This window comes from Acipenser ruthenus, chromosome 6, assembly GCF_902713425.1.
Source record: "Acipenser ruthenus chromosome 6, fAciRut3.2 maternal haplotype, whole genome shotgun sequence".
Taxonomy (NCBI): domain Eukaryota; kingdom Metazoa; phylum Chordata; class Actinopteri; order Acipenseriformes; family Acipenseridae; genus Acipenser; species Acipenser ruthenus.
The window spans coordinates 62,095,212-62,120,104 of record NC_081194.1 but is presented as its reverse complement, the minus strand read 5'-3'; the positions used below and the strand labels follow the sequence as shown (position 1 = coordinate 62,120,104).

General features: G+C 37.8%; 1 protein-coding gene across 1 annotated transcript in view; it reads left to right on the top strand.

The window, feature by feature from the left end:
* The window catches only part of LOC117411202 (dynein axonemal heavy chain 8-like), an 88,103-nt gene that overhangs the window by 16,105 nt on the left and 47,105 nt on the right, over positions 1-24,893 (top strand). Inside the window, exons 21-61 of the mRNA XM_034018494.3 lie at positions 1,241-1,366; positions 1,612-1,777; positions 2,080-2,335; positions 3,018-3,238; positions 3,357-3,535; positions 4,259-4,372; positions 5,120-5,295; positions 5,544-5,634; positions 5,819-5,884; positions 6,318-6,430; positions 7,604-7,703; positions 7,948-8,061; positions 8,422-8,553; positions 9,129-9,238; positions 9,765-9,861; positions 10,222-10,485; positions 10,898-10,990; positions 11,192-11,391; positions 11,886-12,078; positions 12,460-12,573; positions 12,745-12,879; positions 13,390-13,614; positions 14,248-14,356; positions 14,770-14,897; positions 15,496-15,564; positions 15,708-15,806; positions 16,439-16,576; positions 16,998-17,218; positions 17,498-17,694; positions 18,184-18,332; positions 18,850-19,051; positions 19,245-19,507; positions 19,721-19,807; positions 20,143-20,250; positions 20,735-20,821; positions 21,284-21,348; positions 21,831-22,037; positions 23,007-23,157; positions 23,575-23,689; positions 23,794-23,892; positions 24,551-24,636. Coding sequence (XP_033874385.3) covers positions 1,241-1,366; positions 1,612-1,777; positions 2,080-2,335; positions 3,018-3,238; positions 3,357-3,535; positions 4,259-4,372; positions 5,120-5,295; positions 5,544-5,634; positions 5,819-5,884; positions 6,318-6,430; positions 7,604-7,703; positions 7,948-8,061; positions 8,422-8,553; positions 9,129-9,238; positions 9,765-9,861; positions 10,222-10,485; positions 10,898-10,990; positions 11,192-11,391; positions 11,886-12,078; positions 12,460-12,573; positions 12,745-12,879; positions 13,390-13,614; positions 14,248-14,356; positions 14,770-14,897; positions 15,496-15,564; positions 15,708-15,806; positions 16,439-16,576; positions 16,998-17,218; positions 17,498-17,694; positions 18,184-18,332; positions 18,850-19,051; positions 19,245-19,507; positions 19,721-19,807; positions 20,143-20,250; positions 20,735-20,821; positions 21,284-21,348; positions 21,831-22,037; positions 23,007-23,157; positions 23,575-23,689; positions 23,794-23,892; positions 24,551-24,636 — 5,865 coding nt within the window. The remainder of the gene's footprint in view (positions 1-1,240; positions 1,367-1,611; positions 1,778-2,079; positions 2,336-3,017; positions 3,239-3,356; positions 3,536-4,258; positions 4,373-5,119; positions 5,296-5,543; positions 5,635-5,818; positions 5,885-6,317; positions 6,431-7,603; positions 7,704-7,947; positions 8,062-8,421; positions 8,554-9,128; positions 9,239-9,764; positions 9,862-10,221; positions 10,486-10,897; positions 10,991-11,191; positions 11,392-11,885; positions 12,079-12,459; positions 12,574-12,744; positions 12,880-13,389; positions 13,615-14,247; positions 14,357-14,769; positions 14,898-15,495; positions 15,565-15,707; positions 15,807-16,438; positions 16,577-16,997; positions 17,219-17,497; positions 17,695-18,183; positions 18,333-18,849; positions 19,052-19,244; positions 19,508-19,720; positions 19,808-20,142; positions 20,251-20,734; positions 20,822-21,283; positions 21,349-21,830; positions 22,038-23,006; positions 23,158-23,574; positions 23,690-23,793; positions 23,893-24,550; positions 24,637-24,893) is intronic.

Sequence of the window (24,893 nt, the reverse complement as noted above, 5' to 3'; positions counted from 1 at the left end):
TGTCGTGGGCTAGTCGACGAAACACTGAGGATGGAAGGTGCCCACTTGAAGACCCCAGAGATGTACCCTACTTAGCTCATTCCAGACGGTTGTCATGCTGATGTGCTGGGGAGACCGCACTGTGGTTGATCCCTGGAGCCAGCATCGCAGCCATTGTGTGTGCTGATGCGCCAGGGAGGCAAAATAAGCTGATCCCTGGAGCCAGCATTACACTTCAGCAATTAACACCAGACAGAAGGATATCTACATTCTACGTAAATACATAGTGCATAGTGCATTCTACGTAAATACATAGGTTACTAATACATAGTAGATGTCCTCTACCCCATCTATGTGTGTAGTACCTAGGCTGTGTGTCGGGTTGAGCGAGTGCAGTCTGCTTATGTATTCTCATTGGTAAAAGGTTCGCTCCGTGAGCGATAAGAAAAATCAGCGCCGCCCGTGCCACGTCCGCCCCGCGTCCTGTGTGAACACACAGGTAGACTATAATTGGAAAATATAACAATATTGCAATTTCTTTATTTCTTGCATGTTTCAGTGTGAATGATCCTAACACAGTGGCTAAGCCACTGCCTGGCAGAAATCTGGGGGGGGGGGGGGGCACGTGACCAGGCGTGCCCCCCCTACGCGTTGCCTAATTATTTGATTAGACCTTTTTCACGCTTCCTGCCCTCTGGGGTCTCTGATGCTGCATTACATGAGTGAAATGTAGTTGGATTGACAAGTGCAACACATGCTTTCTTATCTCAGAAAGCTGTGGAACGGATTGAGAACTTGTTACAAGAACCAAGTCAGAGAGGATTTTCATTTCTTATTACAAAACAGTAGTATCACTAGATTTACAGAACCTATCTAAGAAAAACAATATATTATTGCACCATTTAAATACCTGCATAAATACTTTAAACATTAAATGTGTAGAGGCATGGTAAAATAAACAAAAATCTCCATCAGGTCATTTCCATGTAATTACACACTTATTCCTTCAGTTGTTATCATGAAATAGCTGAAACCATTGGTAGTTAACCAGACATCACCATGTTATCAACAGATAGTTAATGGCAGGCAATCTAAAGTGATTTAGTCGTTGTGCATTTCCTGTGTGGTGAGGCCTGTAAAACATATTACCAATATGCATAATGTATATCTAATGCTTAACAACTTATATAGTTTAGATTGTTGTGGGTTTTTTGCTAATGGATAGCATGACTGATGTTAATGTATTTTTTTTTTCTTTCAGAGTCCAACTGAATTTCTACAGCTGATAAGATCTTCTCTGCAGAAAAACCAGGCAGAATTGGAACAAATAGTGAAAACCATAAAGACAGCCATTTCTGATTTAAGGTTTTCCATAAAGAACGCAAAGGTAAGGAGCTAAATGATACAGCAATATTTTCACTACCATAAAAGGGAAGACAAGACCAGCAATTTAATGTAAAGGTGTTTAAAGTCTTTCCCATGTTTATTAAAAGTAGAAGAGTTAACAGGATAATGTTAGGTAATAAAATCATGCTGCTAGTCATTTAATGCTCTGCATTAAACCTCTACATGGCAGTTAACATTGTTATTATTTATATATGTGTTAACCATCACGCCAATTCTAATCACCAGGATGGTTCTTTAGGAGTCAGCCAGGACTCTGCCCCACTGAAGCCTTTGAACAAACACTCCCATTCCCGCCTGAGACAGGCTTTATCACAGGCAAGACAGCACGCATCTCTGTCTATAGCAGCTGGTGGCAGTAACAGTTATGAGGAGAGTGACAGTCAGGTTCTTGGTATGTATCTCTTCAGCGTGCTTGAACACCAGAGTCTCACAAGGGTCATTGGGTCAAAAGATACAGTAGCACAAGGGTCAGTAGGCTTGATACAGTTGCCCACCAGTGTTTGTATTTATAAGATGGTATCATAGCTATCCTTGTTCTGCCATTGTCCTTTTATACAAAACATTTGCATTATCATTATAGATCATTTTGTGAGGGAATCTCTAAGGGATTGATTGTGACTATAGTATACATTGCCCACCCCTCGCTAACTCTTGATCATGACCCATACAGTCTGTTTTTATCTTTCTCTTTAGAGTACTTCTGCAGTCAGACTGGTAAGGCTGTGTTTGCCTGTGTCTGTCGTTCTCTGTTGGTACTTGCACAAGTGACAGGTTGCGATATGGAGAGGATTATTGCAGAGGTGAGTCTGAATCACCAAGAGGAGGTTCACACTGGTTCCTCTGCTACAGCCAGTGACACTGGCACCAACACAGCGAGTGAAGTCAGTAGCTCCAGCATCATCAGATCCACCATTTCAGAAGTCATGATGGACCAAAAGAGCCACCTTAGGTCAGTAAGACACAATATAATTCAGCAGAAACAGTGGTCTTAAAGAGCATTTCATGTAATAAAAAATTGTTGGCTCCCTCTTGTGTACCTTTTAACTGCTCTATTGTAAAATATGTAATGTGAGTAAAGGTCTTCGTAGTAATTTTGTAGTAAGTGTGCTTTTACCAATCATCATGTGTTCAGCAAGCTTTATTGTGAATGTTTTTATATGCTATACCATACTTTTATATAATGTGGTTTCCTTTACTATGATTTGTTTGATTTTACCATGGTATATTGCATTAAACTTTAATAAGAGTTGATTGAAGGATATCTATATAGTATAAGGCATGGCCCCGAATCAAAGGGACAGTGAAAAACAAACTTTATTTACAGTAGAAATTACACCAGAACAATAAAACATTAAACACCATAAGATTCACCCACCACTTTATTTTGCTGTGCTTGCTTTGCTGATAGTAACTTCAACTTGAACTCTTATAATAAATTCCAAAAACAGAAGCCAAATGGAGAAAATGGAAGATATTTCAAGTATGGTATGGTACAGTATATGGTACCCTACTGGTATTGCGTGCACTGTATTAGCAGGGTGTATTGATTTATATGTGTTGGTTGTTTTTCTATGTTATATCCCTGAAGTGTCCCTGAAATTACTTGAAATATGTGTGTGATCTTCGCATAGGTGCAGCCTAAAACTGAGACTGACCATCCCCACCATTGTGATCGATCCCACATGTGAAGTTGCTCAAGATGCTGTAAATGAAGCTGCTTCAGCTGTGCTGGACCTCACTGACTGTGTGAACTGGGGGCCAGGAGAGACCCAGGAAGGGACTCTCATTTCAACTATAAGAGAAGACAAGACCATTCAACACATCCTCAGACACATCAACCATGTCATAATCAGTAAGTGGGGATTTAGAAAATGAAACATACTGACAGAGATCTTAATAGTTCAACATATATTAGTTTACTTCACCAAAAAAGACCAATATGATTTTTTGTCATTTGTTTCTCTGTTTAGGTCTGAAACCTACTATCGAAAAACACATTTTTCACTACAGCTACTACGACTTTCTGTGGAAAGATGACATGAATTGCCAGTACACCGAACTTACATCAGTCAATTGTGAGCTGCTTGTAATAAATAAAGTGGTTGAACGTATACACAAGATTGAACAGAAGATACAAGATTTCTCACCGGTATATACAGTGTTTTTTCTGGTTTATAAAAAAATTAAATATCCACCTGCCATAGCACTGTGAGTGGGTAGGACCGTCTTTGGCAGACAGAACGGCACTGTATTCAACATGATGAATGCAAGGTGGTTAAATTGTCCTCCATGGAGACTAGCTCTAATTCCTTTAAGGAAGTTAGGGATGGAAATATGCAACAAAGTCTTCTCCAGAGTGGCCCTGTAGTCTCCACTTTTTAGATTGTTCTTATCAAACTTGTGCAGTCTTTTATATGGAAGCACATGCCAACCAAGTAGTGGCAAGTAGGTTTAAATATAAATAAAAAACTGATTTTGAACAAATGCAACTAGACAAATGCTTCAGCATCACCGAAAAAGTATGTACAACATCTATTGCATTTGTTTGTAAGTTGTTCTGGTTTTTTTAAATCTTTGCATTTACCTGTATTGTGCAGTGTATTCTTGGAATGTATTGTACTGACTAACTTTCATTTATTTAGCTGATTATCCTTTCTCTGAAACAGAATCTGTGATCAACAAGAGAATACTTTTTATTGGCCATTTCTAGTTTGCTGTCAAATTAATTACTTAGTGTTCATTTCACAGCCATAATAATAATAAATAAAATAATATTTGCAAATATTGTTTTCTGCACAATTTTTTTTCTGTGTTCATTCTACATCCTTCAGTAATAACACATGTTATAAACAAATAATGTATGTTTATACAGGTGTTTCAGGTCGGATGCCTTTGGTTAGACTCCTCTGTCATTAGAGACACTCTGAAGGGGTTTGCTGGAGTGTGGAAGTTTAAGTATTCTTCAGTTCTGCACCAAGATGTCAAGGTAAGAAATCTCAGACATTTGGTTCAAAGTGATCAGCAGTCAATTGTTTTTAGTTAGATTACACTTACTGATGATTAAGGAGGCTAGATGGAGACCCTCATAAAATGTTCCCATAGTAGAAGCATAGCAAAGTGTAAATAGTGAAAGCATGGTGAAGCATAAGTAATCATTGTAAAGCCCAGGCATGTATGGTAAAGCATATTCAAATTATTTAGAATTTTAGTTGTTTTAAAGGGTACATAAGGACCTTTTTATTTTATTGTGTTACATGTTCCCACATGTTCCTACAACTGGTTACTTAAGGTGTGTTTTTTTTACATTTTGACCACTTTTTAAAACTTTTAAATTGTATTCCCTGCCTCAAGATGGCTTCCCATGTACCTGCATGGACCTCTCAGAACTACCTTTCCCGTCATCCTCCTGCTCACATATGTAACTGAGATGGATTTACCAGTGAGCAAGAGGATGATGGGAAATGTAGTTCTGCGAGGTCCATGCAGGTACATGGGAAGCCATCTTGAGGCAGGGAATGCAATTTAAAAGTTAAAACAAGTGCTCAAATGTAAAAAAAAATAAATAAATTAAAACAATACACACACCTTACGTAAACAGTTGTAGCAACACATGGGAATATGTAACACAGTAAAATAAAAAGGTCCTCATGTACCCTTTAAGATGGTGTCTAGTGTGCTAGTTATGGAAAGTGAAGGTGCATGCACAGATTACATTTTTCCTTTTTTATTCCAGAAAAGGCTGGATACAGTTGTTCAGTACAGGGATGCGTGTTACCAGCAGTTAACAATTCAAGTTCAGTCACTTGAGCAATTAAACAAAGCACTCTGCCTCCTGGAAGAGATAGAAGATATGGAGAATAAAATTCATGGGATCTACCAACCTATTGAGAGCACCTATACACAACTCAGGTGGGCGGAAATATGTTCCCTTTTAATTGTGGTTTTTAGATATTCAATATAAGCTTACAGAGAGTCCAATATGGCGAACAATGCCTAATCCAGGGTATAGACAGATGTAGTTATGTTGATGTATAACATAAAGTTTGATATTCATGACTGTTCTCAACTGACTTTTGTGTGTCACTTTAAGAATTAGATCATTTTCATGTGTACAAAACTGCCACTAATGCACATGATTACTAAAATGCATTTCGCAGATCATACCATCTAAGGATCCCAAGAGAAGAAGCAACAGAAGTAGATAATCTGTGGGAAAACTGGACAGAGCTAATTGTTTTGGCAGAAAATGTATGTTTTTTACAATATTGATTTTTGCTAAATTAAATGTTATGTACTGGTATGTAATATCCATGTTAATGACAAGCCTGATTTTGAGATTGCCTGAAAAATGGTAGATTTTGATTTATTTTCATTCTTGCAAAAGCAAATTAAGTCCCTTTAAAAAATAATTTAACATTTCTCGCACTGTTAGGTTAAGAGGCATTTATTGAAGGACAAGAAAGATGTGTTTGAACAGGAACTTGATAAGCAAGTAAAGGTAAGAGATATGTTTAAATACCATGACTACCACTGCTAAATAACTGATGCAACAAAAACTGATTTGCTACTCCAATATAAATGTGGAACCATATAAACAGTTAATGTATAATTCTAATATTAATATTACTATTTTTATCTCACATGCAGGATGATTACTTCTCCAGACAGATACTTTATAAAGGCTACCACACCTATTTGTATATCATGAGAACTATTCTTCCTAGTGTGGTAGAACTTGGTATAGGACAGGATTTTAAGGGTATTTAGGGTACAATTATTTATTTATACCTGTCAACTTGCATTTTCAACCTCTAACTCCTTGGCTGTAGAACCCCTCAAATAAGAAAAATACATTTTAGCATAGACATGTTACAATAAATTTTTCCACACGGGGGTACGTATGTAATCTGACACATGTTCACTATTGGCAGAGCTTCGGAGTGGATGTGATTCAGTTTAGAAACAGCTTTGACACTCAGGGCCCAGCAGCCCCGGGTCTCAAGCCAGAGGAAGCAGTGCATCAGCTACAGGAGTTCCAGGAGAAGTGAGTCTCTTTCATTCATTATTAAATCAGATCATACAATGTGCTTTATATAGGGTAGTTTAATTTTTTTTTAGATTTCAACAAACAAAATAGATTATTACATTTTGTTTTTAACTAACATATCTGGAATCAGTTTTAATGCTACATATTTAGCTACCTTTTCTTCCCGATGGATTTGAGTTTCGACCTCTACTGGCTTTGAGCCTTCATAATTAAAAATATATATATACTGCAGATCTATGTGCAGATTGTATTTCTGCCCACATATCTAAAATGCCAAACATGATAGGCTCATGGTTTAAATTACAATACATTATAGAAACATTCAACAGCAAATAGTGTAAATCTTACTTCAGCCCTGATTGGTTCAGGTTTTTAAATCTCTATAAAAAACTGCAAAGTTAGTGAGCAACACCGAGCAGAACTCTCCATAGAGGCAGAATCGCCAGATGCCTGCTTCACGCACCCTACTTTATATGGTGTGGATAATTAGCATTCAATTCAATTCAATTCAATTCAATTCAATTCAATTCAATTCAAAGGTGCTTTATTGGCATGACTAACATCGGCAGTATTGTCAAAGCATTTACAAAGTACAACAGTTAATAATAATAATAATAATAATAATAATAATAATAATACAGCATTTATAAACATTTTGAACATATTTAAATACAAATAGTAATAGAACAAGACAAAGACAGTGAATTAAACATTTAAACACTAAATACTAAATAACCCCCATCTCTCCCCCTGTGCAGAGTGCTCACTGTGTGTCCCTCAGGCTGTGACAGGTGGCTACATACAGGGCAGCCAGTGGGGCTATGTGTCCCTCTCCCAGTATGACTGCCAGTTTTTCTGGGTCCGTCATGTGTTTGAGATGTGGGAGAGGAGTAGTTATCTTTTTAAAGAATATGTCCCTTGTTTTGGCGTATTTATCGCAGTGTAGGAGAAAGTGCGTCTCGACCTCTCCTGTCTCACAGTGACCACAGAGCCTGTTCTCTCTGTATTCACTTCCTACAATATGATTTATGTGGTGTGGCTTTTGTTTAGGATATCTGTGTCAGCATGATTGAAAGTTGCCACTTGTGGGGTATGTAAATTAACTTCCACTATGTGAATTAAAATGAGGCTTGATTTAACTTTGTTTCTGAATTTTTTTCTTTTCTGCAGGTTCAAAGTTTACGATGCCAAAAAGAAGACTCTTAATTCCTTACAGAGACTGTTTGGTATCACTCCAAAAGCATTCCTAGAACTAGACAGAACTGGAAAGGTAATAAAAATGGTCATGGAAAATACACTAGAAGCCATACTATATTGATTAAGTCAGCTGTCTGAGTTTTACTTCCTTATTGAGTGCATCATGTATTTATAATTGAGATGTTAAGATGTTTTACAGAAAGATATTTTGATGCATTTAGACTGCATATGTATGTTTGTTTTTATTTTCATTTCATTCTCAGACATTATACAGGTTTCTCATAATCTTTTTTATTTTTTTTTATTTGCTTGGTCAGGATTTACAACTCCTTGGTACATTGTATGAGCTCTTCCAGAAGTTTCTCAGCTTTGACCAGCGCTTCCGAGATACCCTGTGGGCCGAAGTGAATTTAAAACAAAGCAATGCAGAGGTGGGACTTTTTGCCATAACTGTGATATTATGTTGACTGTTGACGCGTTAAAATGAATTAATGTGTTACGGTTACTGCTTCAGATAAACATGATAAAAAAAAAATTCTACATACACACTAATCAGATTCACTTCTGAACCTTTTTTTTTAATAAGCTGTCTAAGATGTACACAAGGAAAACAACCTACATGTTGCCTCTTGTATTGGTCTATTGCTATGCTATGCAAGCAAAGAACAGAGCAGCACTGGCCTGCTGTTTTGTTACATAGAAAATTTTTCAATAGCTGCAGTCAAACCCCAGAAGTATTTCCTGGAACAGAACCAAACTCCTCATTCATGATGTGTTCTTTTTAAATACAGGTCATGGATTATTGGTCTCAATGCCAGTCTTGGAATGACAGACTAACAAACTGGGATGCCTACGATAAAATGGCCTGGAATTTTAAGTTCTATGTCGACTGCTTTCCCATTTTACACAGCCTTGCTGCCAAGGTATGAACGGAAAGACACATTCTATAACTTTTTGGAATGTTTAAAGGTTTTTAAATCCACGTTCACACACAAACGCCAGATAAGTTCTCCTTATCAGTGTTTAGTTAACTTTTTATTTCTAATAAGTTATATTGACTTAGACACATCTCTATAGGGTTGTATCCCCACTTAAAATACAATTATAAACCTGACGAATTGTCTTAACAAATCAGATTCAGAGTAGAGAGGTCATTATCCTATGGGAGATGCCTTTTAAAACTAAGAAGACTTTAGACTCTTGAACTTCATTTTAAACAGCAACACATTTTTTAAGCAGCCACGTTGATCTACTGATTAAAAAAATGTCTACATACACAGAACATTGTATTGGTTTGTTGTCACATTACTATCTTCAGCAGATTGGGAACAAATACAGATATGCCTGCTTGGTTGAAATGATAAGTATGCCTTTTGAATGAATTAAAAAAAACATATTTTTTAAGAATAATTGTTTAAATTTATTGCTACCATTTTCATGATGCTATTGAAGTTTTGATGAAGGTTTTATCAAGGTGTTTTTATCTTGTTTTCCACAGGAAATCCGTAATCGCCACTGGCTTCAAGTGATGACAGTCACAGGCAGTTCATTTCCACTGGAAGCCACAGTTTTCAAGCTTCATCATCTTTTAGGGATTGAGTTATTAAAGTAGGTGCTTGTGGTTTATAAATTCATAGATCCATGTGTGTAGAACAAATTAAATGTAAAAAATGGCAGTTAAGCAGAAATGAATTAAAAACACTTTCATATGAGTAAACTTTGTCTGGAATTGTATTGTAAACTCTAACCCCTACATGTTCAGTTTTTATATTCTGTTATGTTGCATTTATGCTATAGCTTCATGAAAAGCTACTTTTAAGTATATTTGCTATTTTACTTATTTCCCGAATACAGCAACATAAGTTTCACTTGAACAGGTCATTTTAATTATTCTCATCAGTCTTGAAAAGTTCATTTTAATTCCTTTACAGAAAGCCACTACTATATATTGTGTATAAATGCAATATAAAAGGTATACATGTTAAATGTGGTCAATATAGCTGTATTAAAATAGGAAGACACACCACACCATCACTGGTCAGTTTTATTGGAAGCTTGGATTATTGTCATACAATGGCCAAGTGGCATACATGAAGTGTTTACCAGAAGCCTTTGTTTGTCTGTTTTTTTGCAGACACCAGAAGGAAATTAATTCTATAGCCACGGCGGCTAGCGAGGAGTTAAAGTTGGAGGTGAAGATGAGGACTATTGAGGAAGAATGGACAGAGCAGGTAGGCAACTAGATCAAGAATCCCTTTGTTGTATCATTTACTGTAGGTTTTGAACAGGGGTTGTAGGGGTTCCCCACTCCACAGATGTTTATGGTCCATAACCAGTATGGAAAGTTCTGAGGTGACCATATTCCTCTTCAAAAAGGAAAGACAATTGAACTCCATAAACTCCATTGCATTCCTACAACTTGTCGAAGTCTTCCCCGAAATACAATAAAGTGGGTTGGTCCACAAAGGAGCATGTTGGTTGTTACATAAAGGGGCATACATTACTTTTGTAAAGAGAACATTTCTGCTGAATCCTCTAGCCAGTGCCCAGTGTTGGTTATTCATTATGTGTGAAATTTCTGCCTTTTGAAGGTTCTCAGTTTTGAAGCGCACAGGAACCGGGGGCCTCTGCTCCTGGTGAAGGAGGACTCTGTGCACATGCTGGAGCAGGTCGAGGATGCCAGGCTGTTGTTGGCCCACATGTTGACTTCAAAGCACATTGGACCTCTGAGAGAGGAGGCAGCGTCCTGGTCTGAGAAGCTGAAGGAAGTAGGAGCCGTGTTGGAACTGTGGCTGGAAGTGCAGGATCTGTGGCAGAACCTAGAATCTGTATTTAGTGACCCAAACATTGCCAAGGTTAGACCTCCATTTTCTGTTCTTAAACTCTTAAAGCTCTTAAACTTTCTTTTCAACAATGGCTTTGGGCTGATAAATAATTAAACACAGTGGGCATTACCTGGTAGAAAATATCACTGATTGCTGCTGCAGGGGCAGAAAAGAGAGGCCGAAAGAAGGGGGCTTATCAAAGGATAAAGAAATTTAGCATTTATAGGGCATCTGCTGTAGGATAAGGATGGCTGCATTTGGAACCCAATTGGATGAGATCGTCCTATAATTTGTAATATTGATTAAAGACAGCTCTGGAGTACATGGATATATGTTTTAATTATTTAACTGAAGCTGGTGTCCTATTCAGGTCTGTAGCCTACTATAATATCCAGGAAGTCACTCAACTATACTAACATATCAATTGCTGTATATTGTCTAGGAACTGCCCCAGGATGCTAAGCGTTTTGCCAAAGTTGAGAGAAACTGGATTAAAATGATGCGCTCGGCCAATAACACCAAGAACGTATTGCAGGTATGTTCTAAATTTTGTATTCAGCTTTATTTAAAGTTCCAGGTCAATGCCTAAACATCAGCTTTGATTTATGTGATAATGACGCAGACAAAGGCGCTTTCATATTTGCACTTGTAACCAGAAACAGAGCAATGCATATTTATGAAAGGCTGCAGGAACTGCAGCAACACAGCAAATGATCAGCTTTGCTCCTCTCTATAGTGCTGCTGTGCGGAGGAGCTCCCCAAAGAAGTGGTTCTGAGGAACATGTATAAAGAGCTGGAGATCTGCTGCCAGTCTCTCACCTCATTCCTGGACAGGAGACGACAAGCCTTCCCTCGATTCTACTTCTTGCCAGACCTGGTTCTTCTTTCCTTTCTCAGCCATCCAACAGACATTGGTTCTCTTCAAAAGCATTTTGGGTAACTACTCATCTGTTTTTGCTGAAAATAGAATCCTGTTTGTTGAAACTGATACGTTTCACAGTTTATACAGTAGTACACTGATGGAGCTTCAGGTAACTTTTGAACTACAAAAATAAATTGAGTGTGAAAACACACCACGAAATAATACATTAACGTAGCATCCAAAGTAGCGCTATAGCATTAAAATGCTAAATACAAAAAAAGCCTGAGTTACAAGCTCTTGTAGTGTCTATATATATGAGTTGTAGCGTAACAACAGGAAAGCGTAATCAATCAGATTGCGGAGTCTGTATCATCTGATCATTCAAACCGGGGCATTGACTCGGCAGAATCCGATATATATATATATATATGTTTTTAGAATATACATGGAACGACTTCCAGGAACAGGGACTTAGGGTTCCCTCTAAGAAACTGTAACCGACACCTGAGAGGTAAAGCCTAAATAACAGAACTGAGTATGTCTTGTGGGATCTTTGCTTTGATTGCAGCCTGATATTCGGTGGTGTTCATAATGTGGAGCTGGAGAGGATGGACGGCTGGGAGGGTAGCAACAGCTGTGTGAGCGAGCTTGTGGAGACACTGCAGATTCCTGGAGTTACTGACAGACTGGGATCCTCAAGCCAGCAAAGTTTTACACACATGACCGACACAGACAGCATCTTGCCTAAATCCATCAGATCTGTAAGACACACCTCTTGTTATGGGCCTCACTTTAAGATTTAATCAAGTTATTACCTTTAGGTCTTAGTGGAAATGTATTTGAGTGTATTTGTTTGTTCTGAAAATCTTCTACTTAAAGCGCTCTAAACAAGCTTTCTGTCATTTGAGAGTATGTATACAGTTCAAATCACAGACTATAAATGCAGTGGCAAACCAAATGTTATTCATTTTTTGCAACTGTCAAGACCTGTACAACATTCAAGTTTTGTGGATTGGCCCCATAGACTGCTAACACATGTAAAATGAGAAATGTAGCTCCAAAAATTCTTGATGGCTAAAAACTAAAGTTTGTCTTGCTGAAACTGAATAGGTTTTTTCTTTCTTTCTGTATTTCTTTCTCAGGCTGGTGTTTCAATGGGAAGTCCTCTACCAGCTAGTGGCCGGGAGCCAAATAGAGCTATGCAAGCTGTGTCGGTGATCGCAGAAGATGGCGAACATCTTCAGTTAGATGAAGAGGTACAGTGAATTTAGTGGTGATTGACAGATATACAATTATATATAAAAAAGAAACATGTATGCACAGTACAGAGCCAAATGGGTACTGGCATTGATCTGTAATTAAATAAATAAAAACAAAATCATTTTAGGTTTTAGTTATCATTTTTATTTTGTTTTTCATTTGTTCAGGTTCCCATTTCTTTGGCAGTGGAGGAGTGGCTCACTGACTTGCAGTGTGCAATTTTCAGGACCCTGGAGAGCTGCATTAATAAGGCAGCCATGGACATCAGTCAGGGAGTTAGCATTGATGAGTGGACATACAGGGTAGGAACAGGAAGCGTGTGCATTTATTTTTATTCACTCCCATTATATTGATTAATCATTGTCCTATTAGATAATTTTTTTCTGGGCTGAACAATTTAAAATAAACTCATACAGTAATAAGTTCATTCAAAAAGGGAAGCAAAATGCCTGATAGTGATTTAATTTACAGAATTTACTAGTAAGAAATTATCACAAGAAGCAGACAGAGCACATATAGAGGGGTTGGAACAAAAATCAGAAACACCTGCCATGACATTGTGAATGGGATGTCGGGCCACGTAGACATCCTTTTATATATTATACAGGATAGCTTTACTTCATGAATTAACCAAATACGAGAATTCCCGTTTACACAAAAGTGTGTTCTACACATTGTGGGTGTTTCTAGTTTTATTGTTCAACCACTTGTATAATAAACAGGGTTGAAATGAAATCCCCTTCACAAAGAGCTGTGCAATGTTGCATCCTAGGGAAGTATTGTCTGTGATATTGCACAATTGTTCTTTCCAGAATCCCTTTCAAATAGCAAGACTGGGCTTGCTGTACTGCTGGACCAGGGACTGTGAGGCTGCTATTACTGATTTCAAGTCTGACCGCAAGGCTCTTCCAGGAGCTTTGAAGAAATACGCAGGAATGATTTTCAGGCTTTCTACCATCATCTCCAAGGGCACATGGAGACATAATGATGAATCTGTGACTTACAGCCAGAAACTAAAACTGGAAAACATGGTCATGGTATGTGGCATTAATTTTTAAACTCACTATTAGCCTAGATAACCCAGACTGGTAGAATGCATTACTTCAGCTCCAGCCTGTGAAAGGGTAGTGTCACGGCCAAGACTGGTTACTGGCAAGAAGTAAACCCAGAGACAGAAAGCTGCAGTTTTACGCACAAAGCACACTTTAATGAACACAGCACAAAGTAAACACATCACAGGGGCCAAAATAAAAGGTTCAAACTAAATAATAAGCACTGGTAGGCTGGGCATTCACCTTCACTACACATTTCAAAAGCACAGTACAAACACAATTCACAAACTCACCCTAAACTCCTCCATCAAACAAAGGATTTACCGTCTTTTATATACATGTGTCCACTCCCCAATTAGCACTCAATTACCTAATTAGGGAATGGCGACATTCCCCATGTGATTCAAAATAAATCACTCTTTTCTTAACTCCCCCCCCCACACGCACACATGCACACACACACGCACACACACACACACACACTGTTTAGCCATGCAGGGCTTCCATCCTGCCACACAGCCATTTAAAGAATTTAGCTCCAACCATTTAATAATGTCGTGCTTCTTTTCTGATTGGTGGAAAGATGTTTTCTAATTTTATTTGATTTTTTCCAAACAGTTTGCAGTTTATTTACGGGAGGTGATGGAAAGTCTAAATGCTCACAAAGTCCGGGAGGTCACAGATTTTGAATGGAGAAGAGCATTGCGGTTTTACTGGCATGAAACAGGTGAACAACATTTACCTTTAAATTGATCCTCCACCTCAGAGTCTTGCATTGTCATTTGTAAATTGCCTGTGTGTCCACACAATTCAGTAAAATAACACTTCTTAATGTTGTTTGGAAATTTGTCACAGCATATTACTGTTAGCAACAATATTACTGTAAACATTTTTTATAGTTTGCGTTGTTCTTTGCTGTGCTTGCCAATGCTTTACCATGCTTTCATTATGCTTCTGCCATGGTAAACCACAGTAAACCTTTATAAATGGACCTGTTATCAAGTAGCATGTAAAAAATCAGGCTGCCACATTCCCATTGCTGACCCTAATTGTTTTCACAAGGCCTCAATGAATATTTGACCACTTTGGTTTGACCCCTGTTTTGAGAACCATGCTAATTGTTCATGTTTGGTTTAACAGATGGAAGTAACAGCCACAATTTATGTATACATGATGCCCAGTATGAGTCTGGCCACGAGTTCTATGGTGCTGCAGTCCCTGTCACAATGAATCCAATAACCGAGAAGTCTTTTCTTTCTCTGTCCCATGTAAGCATGCAAACGTATCTGTCTCATTTAAGTCTACCATACATATGATTTTAGCAGCATAACTGAAGCCAACTCTTTAATCTAGTACCCCTACTCTTCTTTAGACCTCTTTCAAACAACAGTACCCAACACCAAATAAATTATCAACTTGCCGCAGTTATTGGTCAACTGGTCTGTTGAGGGTATTAGTGTGATTATATGTCTATAAAGATATGCAATGTTAATTGTTAATGTTTTTAATTTTGATGAATTTTTAGGTTTTGTATACTTGACTGGGGGAAAGTAGTTAAATAAAACAAAATACATTTGTCGTTTGTGCTTGCGAAGCATAGCGATGTTACTTTCAGCTTCAGGCGATGAGGCCTCAGAAAGGTTATAAATATTTACAGTTCAGATTTTAGCCTTTAGTGAGGCTTTAGTAATGTTAATAAGTGGTCAGTTTATAACTCTTCAAGGACAACACCAACATGAGCAAAGTGATTTTCATTTGTAACCGGATTACACAATTAATCACTGACATAGCTGCGATTCAGTACTATTATCCTCTCCCTCAGTTCCTAATATTGATGAAGGCATCCTTTCTCACCTTGTGTTTTAGATAATACAGAAAACAAGTGGTGCAGTTGTTCTAGGAGACCATGGGACTGGCAAGACTGAGACTGTTAAGGCAAGCAGGGATCATAAAACCTTCTGAATCCGCTTAAATCTGCTAAATATTTCTGTTGTCATTGCCTGAAATACAGCATTCTTACATTATGATGTTTCCATGTTTAGTCTCCTAGAAGCTGTAATCTGTTTGATTTTAAACAGGGTTTTGCCCATCTTTTGGGGAAGTTCCTTCTTCTGTTCAACTGCTCTTCATATACAGATCCAGCCACGATCACAGCGGTGCAACACGGGGCAGCAAGGGTAAGCACGCTATCATTTTAATATTAGATAAAAGTGTGTGGATACGGAGCTAACAGAATGCCATAAGGAATATGGTAGTCTGATTTTTCCAGAAAGGATTCATTTAAAAATATATTCAAAAGACCCTTCTCATGAAAAAGAGCTGTTTTTAAAGAGCAAATACATCTTGAGTTAAAGATCAATTTGGTTGTTTAGATTCACACTGTATCATTTTTTTGTTTTAGTTACATCCTGGCGACTTTTTAAAGCTCAGAAGTTTAAAGTATCCATGTGGCCTCAATATTGTTCACAGAATTATGCCTAACAAACCTTGCAACCATTAACCTGTCCCCCTGCAACACCAAAATGGATGTGTGAAATACCACATTTGTTCTATGTGGTATTTCTTACTGATGTGTTTCTTACATCCACTGGTGGCAGAATATTGCAAGGGGACAGATTAATGGTCACACACTGTACTTGGAAGTCAGGCCACACTAAAACCAGGATGTAATGAGTGAAACAGAATATAATACAAAACAAGAAGAATATATTAGTTAATTGTAACACTCAAATTGATTGCAGGGGAAAAGCCAGTTAGATAATGATTTTGTTTCATAAACCTGACAAACGTCCTTATTCTGATGCTGCAGGATGGATGTTGGGTGGGTTTCGATGACTTCCACTTGCTGACAAAGCAGTCAGTCTCTACATTTATGTTCGGTGCACAGACTCTGTATGACAATCTGAAAGCAAAGCTCAACACGTGCATTTTGGGAGATGGAAAAGAGGTCAGTTTTTTCTTACACCACTTGACTCCAGATTTTGGGTTCATGATTTTAAGAAAGTGAATTAACCCTGGAACCCTAAATAAATGAACATGGGGTTGATTTGATCACCTTGAACCCTGCCAGGATATCCCACCCCTGGATTTTATTTGAGCATTTTACAGAACTGGGGAATACCCTTGGATTTCAGCAATCACCTGTTTTTAGGGGCAATCCCAGGATAACCACTTATAGCTGGTTGATTCAATCCAGGAGATCCCCCCATTAGTTTAACTAGTTACAGATATTCTACATGATCTATACTAAAATTCATACAAAGGACACACTTTTGGTTGGCCAGAAACCAACTACAATATACCTAATTTTTAACCTTAATAACCTTTTTATCACACCACTTAAAATATAATATTCTCTTGGTCCCCAGATTACTTTGAACAGAAATGTTGCGCTGCTCCTGACTGTCCACTGCAAGTCTGAGTATAAGAAGCTTCCGAGCGATGTCCTCGCTTTGTTCCGGACTGTCTCCCTGACAGCACCAGACCAAAATGTCATTCTCAGAGCAAACCTCACTGCTTTTGGATTCAAAAGCCCCAAAATGCTAGCGCACCGGCTTCAACTTGTTACTGAACTGGTGAAAGACCAACTGTTAGTACACACAATGAAACATCTCTACCTTGATTAATACATCCGTTTTTATTCTGTAGTCTGTTATAGTTGTAGACAGCAAACTCAGTTTGGGAGCTGTGAATACATTGATTATTCTGCCACTATCTTTATAGCATCTTTTAAAGAAGTACCTAAAACAAAACCTGTGATAATGATAATTGCAGAATGCTGTTAGATGTCTAAGCATAACAATTTTTAGTTGGGTTATTTGTCATTTTATAATCTAGTCTTTTGTGTATTTTAATTATTTTATTTCAGCCCAGAGAAAGTGCACCATCACCTGAGTCTGTCCTCGCTGGTGCCCGTGCTCAAGCGAGCTGCTCAGAAGAAGGAGGCCGGCAGGGAGGAGAGAGCAGACGGCAGACACGACAGGCTGGAGATCAGGAATGAGGGGGAAAGGACTTCCAGGTCCAGTAGCATCACCTCCACTCAGCCCTTCAGTGGTTCTGCAATGAGTAAGAACCTTTCATAGGAACTGTATGCAGTGCTCCCTCATCGTTCTATGTGAATACAAGTCCCGGGGAAATGGCATATTGAGAAAAACTGAGAGCCATGGTCATACAAACGTTACCAGTTCGGCGATTTGTAGGGAATCACATGTATATTTAGTATGTGTGTATGGACGAGCTTAGATTAAACCGAATGAGCTTAGAAGGGGAAATGGCCACCTCTCGTTTGTAAATGTTCTTATACAGAACAGCTTTGTTATAATGAGGTAGCTCTGTATATTATAATATGTTGTATATTAATTTAGAGTTTCTGTTAGTCTCTTAAGTTGGTGTACAGTATGCTACATGTTGTTATTTCTTTATCTTGTCTTCTACTTTGTCAGTGTTTTTTTTTTAATATGTAATTTAAAGCAACATTAATGATATAAAAAAACATGGTATGTAGACAGATGTAAATTGTACAGGAGCCAACTGTTTTAAATTGCGTTTTTGTAGGTCTGTCACCAAGTCTGAAGACAGTGCCTAGCACTGATAGAAAAACAAGGGCGGTGAGCAACAACGCTATGACAACTGCCGCTAGACTAGACCATGCATTGGTAGGAGAGACTCTGCTGGAATGCATTGCGCCCAGGATGGAAGGAGATGTAAGTCTTAATGGGCTTCTGTTCGCTATGGCCTCCACGCAACCCCTGTACTAGTTTACTGTGGTATACCATTGTGAAATTACAGCAAAGTGTCATAAAGCCAAGCAATAGCATGATACAGCTTTGTAAAAGAGCAAGAGGAGACCGCTTAAATTTTTTTATAAATTGTCAAAGTGGTAAATAAAGTCACTATTTCAAACGTATCACAGAAATCAGGACCAGAGGACCCATTTGAAAGTTGAATGGAGTTGGCATGGGTGTCTTGAGTGGGTTAACAAGCCATGCTGTTGCTGCTCAATTAGCTATTTTTAAGCAGACAAGCATCACTGGTAAATTTAATATTTAGGCCTAGAAAAGGCTGATGGTGGTTGAGAAAACTTGCATATATTTTAACAAAGCTTGTGAACTTAACCATCAGCCTTGAGATCTGAACATATTTTCTTTTTGTGTCAGAATTTCGAAGGACATGGAATTGTGTCTATAACAAATGCATCGCTGAATAATCCTTTTTTTACAGGATCTTTCAGTTTTTAATCAAATTGTGAGGGACATATTTGGAGTACTGCTGGACTTGTCAAGCCCAAATGGATACCTCCAGTCTCCTCAGAATTGCATAGACAATGCTATTTTAACATCGGCCAAGGATAAGAATCTAATTCCTCATGCTCCATGGGTGAACAAAGTCAAGCAGCTCTACAGTTTATCCCAAGTGCATCACGGTAAGACAGATTCGGTATCAAGCCCTGAAGGTGAAAGTACAGTACTGAAGAGGACGCCAGCTGAAACTTTGTCTACTTGACTTAGTTTCTTATAGTTATACCTTAGAATTCTGATTGAGAGTTTTGATGTTATGGATGCTATCACAATAATGAATTGAAATGTCATTGAACAACTCCTGCATCTCTCCTGCAGGCATTATTGTGGCTGGTCCTCCTGGGGCTGGTAAAAGCTCCTGTATCTCCACTCTGGTTCAGGCCCTGAGCCTCCTTCCAGCAGGCCGCCAACAGCAGCAAGCTGGGAGCCCTGTGGTTATGAGGAATGAGCCAATCCGTCACAGACTTGTCAAATTCAACCCGCTTGCTGTGGATGAATTCACACTGCTCTTTGGCTCACAGCTTCCTTCTCAGAACTGGGAGGATGGTATCATCACCAGTGCCTGGAGAAAGGCTATAAGGGTAAATATGTGTTTTACGTTACGTGACTGTTAGGGATGAGGACACTAGAGTTAAACCTCCTTATAATGGCCACTCAATTGACCACGTAAAACTGATCTTATACCGTTACAATTGTTTTAGTCCTCTACAATTTATTTTTGTCTTGTGTCGTATTCAGCTGTAAGTGGTTTAATGTGCAGTAGAACTCTTATTCCACATGTCTTTCCTTAAAAGAATTGTAGCAACACTTGGCTCTGCTTTGATGGACCGCTAACTTCAAGCTGGGTGGACAACTTCAATAGCGTTCTGGGACAAGAAAAGGTACTGTTTAAAGACTTCTCTTCCCTTTGTTTGCAACAGATGTTATCACTGCAGATAAAATACTGAAGTTTATTAAAAAAAAAAAAAAAGGAAAAAAGGATTTAAATTATGTACAGTATCTGGCAGGCTGTATTGTATTGCCTGCTGTTTAAGATGTTTACTGTACTTTCAAGACTTTGATTATTTCAGATGACTTGTACAGACAGCAATATTTAGGTTGTGCTTGTGGTAACGATATCAGAAACGGCTTATATATCCTACAGGGTTGCACAGCAAATGAATGCACTCTGTTGTGACACGTGGATGCTTTGTTTTTGTTCATCTTTTTTCTCTAGGTTTTGCAGTTGAGCAATGGAGAACACCTGAAAATAACAAGCAACATGCAGCTTCTTTTTGAGACATCGGAACTCGAGCTGGCTTCCCCAGCATCTATTTCCAGAGCAGTGAGTGAAGCAAGAGCCTAACAAACACATGCCACATAAAATAATACCTCACTCAATAGTTGAAATGATAATGCTTAAACAGGAACTTTCTACCCCTGTTAAACATTTCTCAAAGCTTCCAAAGATTTGGTTTGAAGACATTGGAATTAAAGTAATCTGTAGTGGATCGCCTGTTCTTCATTAAGAAAGGCAAGTTATTAACAAACAGCTTATCCTTTGATCATTCAAAGATGTGCCATTGGTAGACAGCAAAGACCTGCATTAAAACAAGTCTGCAACCCCATTCGAGTTTTTGGAGCCAAAGAAAAAAATAAAAGGGCACAAATCAGATGTATTCCTTGAAGCCTGGAAATGTGACCCAACTACTCATCCTCTTGAATGAGGTGCTTGTGGGAGGCAGTGGTGGCTCAGGGCTATGCACAGTGGATGGTTTGACATACATTGTAAACCTTCCATTTCTTAGCAGTTTGTTCTGTTTCCACAGGGCATATTGTATATCGACAGCAAAATAACTGGCTGGAGACCATTGGCCAAAGCCTGGTTAGCAGGAAGAAATGAACAAGAAAATATTGTAAGTAGAAATGTACTACTAGATTGTAGAAAAATAACCATTTCATTAAAAAAAATCCTACCCTTGATTAGCTTTAGATAAATGTACAGCTTCTCAAAAGATACAACTCTTCAGAACAGCCCTCTCCTCCATGCTGGTTCCCAACGTGCTGTCTGTGCTGGATCGATATATTTAACTAAAGTGCCATTTACCTGTTAAAAGGCTTCAGTAAAGCAGGATGGCACAACATTTTTTTTATTTTATTTGTTCTAACTCAAAATGAACTGCCCAGCAAAGATAGCAGACATGACATTGAGGAGAGGGCTACTGTGTAGTTATGTATATATTTATTTCACTTTTCAAAGTAAAATAAATGATAAACAAGAGCATCAATAAAAGTGGTACTGGATATAGGTATAGTGTTTTTAAGATAGGTGTTTAAAAGTTTTGGGTTAACCATGTTTTTTCACTTTTGTATTCTAGGTTTTGTCTGAGGCTTTTAATACAGCTTTGGACCCTGTTTTTAATTACATTCTTCGTGATATCAAGTAAGAAACCAAACATATGTCACATAAAATAATACTGGAATATCTGAACATCAACTTTATAGACATCTGTGTTATCCTAACAACCCCTTGATAATTAGTCCTGTTGTCAAAGAAAATGTACTAATCGTCTACAGTATCTATGATATTTACTGTACAGCACATTTGATTGGGAGTACCATATTAACAATTTTGCAGTAATAATTTGATTATGTATACAAATTGTTAATACACTCCCTTGTCCCAGCTGGTTTGGGTAATAATTTGTAAAAGGAAAAAACAACTGCTAACGTTACAGAACAAAAAACAAACCAAAAATAAATAAATAAATAAGTAAATAACTTACTGGAAGCTTTTTTTAATTTTTAATTTTATTTTTAGAAAACCTTTCAATATGGCCCTAAAGGTTTACTGCATTTCAAGTTTTTATTTCTCTTTCATAACAGCTGTTTTTCAAATTTCCTTGTGTGATGTGTGGTGTTTAGGTCTCCAGTTCCTTTGACTGAAGTTGGCCTTTTTCAAACAATCACCAACCTGCTAGGAGCCATGTTGCATGAGAAGGCCCAAAGCCTGGGAGGCCCGCTACACATCGAGAGGCTCTTCCTGTTTTGCCTCATCTGGACTGTTGGAGGACTGCTGGGAAGATCTGATAAAAAAAGGTTTAGTGACATCCTGAAATCCCACACTTCAACGTAAGTTAAAATTGTTACCAAAATAACATTTTAGTCTATAAGTAGGCTTGCTACTTTTCGATTTTAATCGATAAAGCTTGTTAAACGTTGAATTCCCCAAAAATATGAGTTTGACGGAAATAAATTTACATAGGATAAATGTCCCTATTTATTTTCTTACCAAAAATAATCAGTTAGAAATCATCTCTAGTTTGTGTAGTTTCTATACTTGTCCCGTCTCTGTTCCATTCTGAATGGCTATTGGTCGCTGTCAGCTTTTGCTATAGGTATATGGTGAAAGTTATAGTTTGATTTGAAAATTGGGTGCAAGAGGAAAACACTTAATGAGTATTGTGCACAATACCCTGACCGACAGCTGAAATCTCCGCGGCAGGACGAAGCAAGCCCGTCGGCGTTGCCTTCCAGTGAGCCCAGCTTTGCTTAAGCAGGAGAGGGGCGGAGCTCAGACTCTGAATAATAAGTGCAAGTTTTGTTGCATGTTGAATATGATAAAGGGGTTTTGCTAAATGACACGTTTCTCAATGGCATAAAAAGTCAGGTTTTTTTAAAGCATAAAAGTAAATTTCACCCATTCTCTGCTTGAATTGAAAAATAAAGATTGAAAAAAACCCATAAATTCTTTCTAAAATAAACATCGATATTAATCATCGATTTCGCAAAAAAATAAATATTGAATAGTAGCAAGCCTATCTATAAGGCTACCTGTAGTTTCCTGTGTTGAATGATCTTTCAGTGGCAAAGCTGTGCCACTACAATGACAATTCTCTATCACAAGGGTAGCTACAAAGTTATGAGGAAGAAGTTGAATAGTACCACAGTACCATTGTACCATGTCAGTACCACTGTGCAATATGAGCAGTGCTTACCATGTATAAACATTCCTGTGTGTGTTTTGTTTGACCATTAGGAATATCTTTTTAATTCTAGTCAACCTGATGCCAGTCTTGTTTTTTCTTTCATATTGTCTAGCTTGCCAGACTATGATGATGAGGTCTCTGTGTTTAATTACTACGTGGACGAGTCAGGGGAGTGGGACCTCTGGCAGTCTCGGATCTCAGAGCACAATCGCACAAGGCAGACAGACATTCTGGGGGAAGTCTTTGTGGAGACCGTAGACACGGTAGGTGCCTCAACTGTGGAAACCTTCACATTCCATAAAAAGGCTTGCTGCAGACCTTAAGCAGAAGGATATAGGTTAACAGTTAATGGGAAGTTCATATGAATCAGTGTGGTATTTACCGTAAATGAATGATTACTTGATTTAAATTGAGGCTTCCTTTCTCCACCCTCTTTCCCACTTCGAGCCACACTCAAGGCAATCCGGAGCTGTGGGCCACGTGTAACTTTATTGAAAACAGGAATTTGGAATGTTGCTCCAATGTGAACTGTTTACAGCTCTCGTCCAGTTTCAGTTTTAATAACATTTTAAAAAGTACTGCATTAATTTGTATAATTACATTGATAATGATGTTTTTTTTTCTCTCTCAAGTGCAGTACAATGTTATTCTTTTATGTACTATGAACTTTGCTTCACCAGCTTGCAGTTCGCACATTCATGGAATACGCAGACATGGCCTCTCAGAATGTGCTGCTGGTGGGATCCCCGGGTTCTGGGAAGACAGCACTGATAAATGACTTTATTTATGCACAGGGTATGTTTTTGTTACAAATAAAAATATATGTATTTTATATCATTCGTTGAAAATTCTCACCACTTGTGACTTACCTCAGACCTTTTTTCTAAATCTCTCTCTAGATAAATCCCACACTTTAGTTAAGAGAATGGTGTTCTCGGGAGCGTCGAAAGCTAAAAACCTGCAGAAAATGTTTGAGGAGAGCACTATTCACAGACAAGGTAAGAGCCAGCATGAACATTAATATAATGAAGAGTAAACTGAATAGAGTGATTAACCCAGAAATCAAATATAGAAACATTTGGCATGTTTAAAAAAAAAAAAAAAAAAAAATTATAATCCTAGATAAATCATTTTCCATTTGTGCTGTGTAAAAGGTTACATGCATTATCAGCATTATCTAAACGAACAGAGTGGTATCATACATTAGCCATGCTAATTTTCAGCATACACATTCAGGTATTTCATATAATACTGTATATATTCTGTTGGAGATAATAAGCCTTATTAGCTTTTTTTATTAACATCACTGGTCTCCATTTTATTGTCCTTCTTTTGTATGTTAGTTTTCTTTAACAGTAAGTATGGATTTGCAAATATAACCTTATAGATAAATGACTGCCTCCTAATACCTTGCTGTAGATTACAAGATCAGATTGCTGCTATACCATTGGAGTGAGTCTAAACTACAACACATTCATTCATTAGGTACCAGGAAGCAGCAGCAAACTTTTCATTGACAGAGTGGTCTTTGAAATAGTAGCATATGCCAAAACTTTAGAACTATAATAATGATTTAAACCCTGAATTGGAACTCCTGCTCAGAATAGTATGACCGAATGTCAGGCTCTGATATGTGTTTATTTATATTCCTGGTAGGTTTTGTGTATGGTGCAAGAGAAGGGAAAACTTTGCAGATTTTCATCGATGATATCAGTCTTCCAGAGTCTCAGTGCTGTGGTGAGGTACAGTAACATTCTTCCATCTTTATAACTGTGCAGCAGCATATTCTCTAAACAGGAGAAAGACCATACCTCCTGTGTTTTAATCCAAAACAACAAGATGGGGCTCTGGGATGGCCTGTATATTCTGTGAAAAATCGAATTTATCTTCTTTTTTTTTAACAAAATGTAGGTAAAAAAAATATAAACTATTTGTTAAATGTTATTAATAGTGTTTTCTTAAGCACATCGGATAAATGTACAAACTGTATATATTTATA